This window comes from Cystoisospora suis, assembly GCF_002600585.1.
Source record: "Cystoisospora suis strain Wien I chromosome Unknown contig_7615, whole genome shotgun sequence".
In the NCBI taxonomy this organism is placed as follows: Eukaryota; Apicomplexa; class Conoidasida; order Eucoccidiorida; family Sarcocystidae; genus Cystoisospora; species Cystoisospora suis.
The window spans coordinates 1581-4946 of NW_027160400.1; the positions used below are offsets into that span (position 1 = coordinate 1581).

A 3366-nucleotide genomic window follows, 5' to 3' on the forward strand; every position below is an offset into this window, starting at 1 on the left:
TGGCCTCCAAGGGACGGGGGGCCCGGGGTCACGTGGCGGGGGGAGGGGGAGAATACGGTTAGGCGTCAGGGGTACAGCTGGGAGAGCTTCAATGAGGGTTGTGATAACTCTATGCCCGATGTGTCAATCCAACAAAGTCATGTTCATTCGTCTCGACTGTGGGTATCGCTATGAAGATACACGAAGAAAGTAGGAACGCGGATACCAACAATTTCCTAAAGTGATATAAAGCCTCTTTCTGTATGTATGAATATATAGATGCATATATATGTATTATATACACGCATATACTTGTATGTATACATCTCTTTATTTGTATATATTTACATATAAATGTATATACATGCGTGTCTGGGTATGTGTGTGTACGCCGGTAACCAGCTTAGAGAAAGAGGTTTATATGTGTGGATCTCACAGGTTACGCACGATGTTCTTGGGGGAGGTGTATGCACTGTTCGTCTGGCTGTGTTGACTCGTGTACAGGCTGGGAATCACAGGTTCAAACGCACCGTTCCTGCAGATGTCTTACGAGACTTCTTTCAAGTTTCTTACTGAAGCCTGTGAACGAGCGGCTGTCGGTAAGCTTAGGAGAAAGCAGCTTTGCTACCTACTGCTGTGCATAATCTCAATCTGTAAGGCAGAAGGGCAACGATACACGTAGTCGATAAGACGGTTACCGCAGATGGGAGACAACGAGGGTCCCGAACGTGAGTATGGCATGTCGACGCTCTTGGGTTGCCAATGGCGTTTTGAGACAAGGGCCCGTTGCAGCAGTCAACTTTCTTATGAACTGGCTTAGATGAGACGAGGCAGGAATGGATCAGGCTAACTAGCTGGGCAAAGTCTTCTGCGATTTCGAGTTACAACAGTGACTGAAGCATGGAACCCCCGCTGTGATTCTTCGATATGGAGCGGGCAATGCCCCGTTTCTAGGTAAAGCTGCGTAAGCGTTTCTTTCTATCTTCTGTGTCTGCTCCTCACCAGATGCTCTCAGTACGCCATCGGCAAGTCTGGTTGTAGGCAGCCCGTCCCCCATTGGCTCTCAGCAACTTCAGGTGTATACTCAGCTAAGGCCCTCGCTACATAAACAAAGAGATTATTTCATCAAGAGGACAGAGGTTGGGAGAGCTGACAGGACCACAGTGAGTTTCGAAGTGGAAGGCGAAGAGGTCTTTTCTCGAAAAAAAAGAAAAGATCGAAAAGCAGTGAACAGCGGCGGTGAGCCTGGGGGGGCATGCGTCGTTTTTTCGAGGGCTGAAGAAGGCCTGCTGTCAGGGTCAAAAAAGACCCAGCAACCACGTTTAACAGACGGAAAGAGTTCCCTCATAAAGGTAGGGAGAGCAGAAGCTGACCCCGAGAACAACTTGAAAGCACCCGGCATGATTGTGCGAGAGACCGAAATGGACGAAGAGATCATCAGCATCGAGAAGGAAAAGGCTCGCAAGCACTCTTCCAAAAAGAAGAGGACCTTTGATTTCGTCTAAGTCTCGCGCAGGCAATGAGCAGCGATGGAAACGTCTAGGTCATACATAGATCTAAACGAAAACTGGTGGCTCCCAGTGCTGCTTCAAAGTGTAACGGCGCTGCGTGCGTTTAAGACAGCCGCATGTCCAATCCATGATGGCTTCCTATTATATAGGTGGTCGCCATGTGCGGTTGGGCCCGACAGCTCCGAGGTTCTGTCTGTGCGGTCAGAAGGGTACCTCGTTCACGCGTCGATAGGTACCCTTTCGTTTCTACATCAGGTTGGGTTCTGAGTGTGATGATCCGGCTTTAACAGACATGCGGGCAGCTGCTTTTTTCCTTGAGAGTTTTCACTGGCTTGAGTAAGGGGGCAGGCTGAGAAGCAGAAAGACGCCACGCACATTCGTTATAAGGAAGTTCGAATATGCCTCCCGTGTGACCAGCACGAAGAACTATTGCGCATCAAGGCCATGACACGGGTGTGTTGCCTACCCGACCGCTGCGACACCACGCGAGTGTTCCCCGGGGGAGCCGCACGGCTACGACTTCGCTTGGAAGACCGCGACTGCACGAACTACTTCGCGGCACGAATCCAGTAAGGCGTCTACCCCAGAATTATGAAAGGGCACCCGGATCACGGGTGCGCACGCTAGCATACATAAGACACCTAAACATGCCACTATTTCGCACTTTTGCACGGAAACACGTATCACTTGTCGGTACCTCAGTAACACACGCACCGTTCACAGACACTAGAGGAAGGTTAAGCTATTCTCACGCACAGTAATAAAATAGCGAAACTGGAACAAGAGCGTTCGGGAGGGGGAAGTTTTAAAGACCTCTCCAGTCACGTCACGCCTACAGAAAGTTGCTCCCGCGGTAACGCGCAACGCGATCACGCACGAAGAATAGATTGGTACAAGGCCACCTGGACGATGACCCTTCTCCCTGACGTTTGCGGAGTGCTGTCGCTCTGAACTGAACAAACAGCGGCCTGAGCTCGTTTACCTAGCGCTTAGGAAAAAGCATACACAGACAAACTAGTCCGTTACTTCGACCAAAATCATAAGAGAACTATTCACAACTCCCATGGGGTGTGTTCCCGATGTGTCTCTTCTGTTCCTAGCGGGTGGATTGTGGGGAGTACACCCCCCCTGGCTTGCTGCGTCCGCTAACTAACTATCTTGCTGAGCTAGCGCTAGTTTGCTAACTACTCGCGAAAATCAGATTATTCTATTGTTGCGCGTAAAAATAGTCTAACTTGCTCAGGTGTCACGAAGCTCACCCGGGACTTGTCAGACGAACCACAGGTTCTTAGCCCTAAGTCCAGCTCAAGGGTTTGGCTTACACAATAGTTGGGGTGCGGATGGACGCCAAAACTACTGCACGATCCAGGCTGGCGGTTCATACCGGTACGCCGTAGTGGAAAAAGGAGTTCCAGGCCCACGGATCTGATTTCTGTGCGTCGTAAGTCAGGGTGAATCGACCTGAACCGGTGGTCTTCCCTGCGTTATCAAGTCAACCCGACGGCGTTGGCTCGTCGTAGACACCGGACACTCTCCCGCTTGATTGGGAGTTGACAGAGTTCCGGGACTACGTCCTTCACTCATAAGAAAAACGGCATTCACTTCTCTTTCGTAGTTCTGGACACCTCGTTCGAGTCAGAGAACTTACATGACTGGGCCTGCCTAGGTCGTTTTCACGAACACGCTTGCACACGCCCGTGCACACGACACGTTAGGATACGTGGTACATCATGAACTTAATGTCTTCTCTCGTCAAGCATGCGACTATCTTCTCCGGGAAAACACTTACCGTGAGAACCTTTCTCCTTTTTCCTTCTCCCTCCTCCCCAAAACCTGCTGCGTCCCTTCTGTCTATCTTCTCTCTCTCCGACTCGAT

At 50.5% G+C, this 3366-nt stretch overlaps 1 protein-coding gene across 1 annotated transcript in view; it reads left to right on the forward strand.

Annotated features, from left to right (window-relative positions):
- Positions 1 to 1867, forward strand: part of CSUI_010504 (dna-directed rna polymerase i rpa1) — a 3350-nt gene extending 1483 nt beyond the window's left edge. The window contains exons 2-3 of the mRNA XM_068070607.1: positions 484 to 578; positions 985 to 1867. Of these exons, the coding sequence (XP_067917417.1) occupies positions 521 to 578; positions 985 to 1484 (558 nt within the window). The 5' untranslated portion in view covers positions 484 to 520 and the 3' untranslated portion in view covers positions 1485 to 1867. The remainder of the gene's footprint in view (positions 1 to 483; positions 579 to 984) is intronic.
- Positions 1868 to 3366: the final 1499 nt, after the last annotated feature.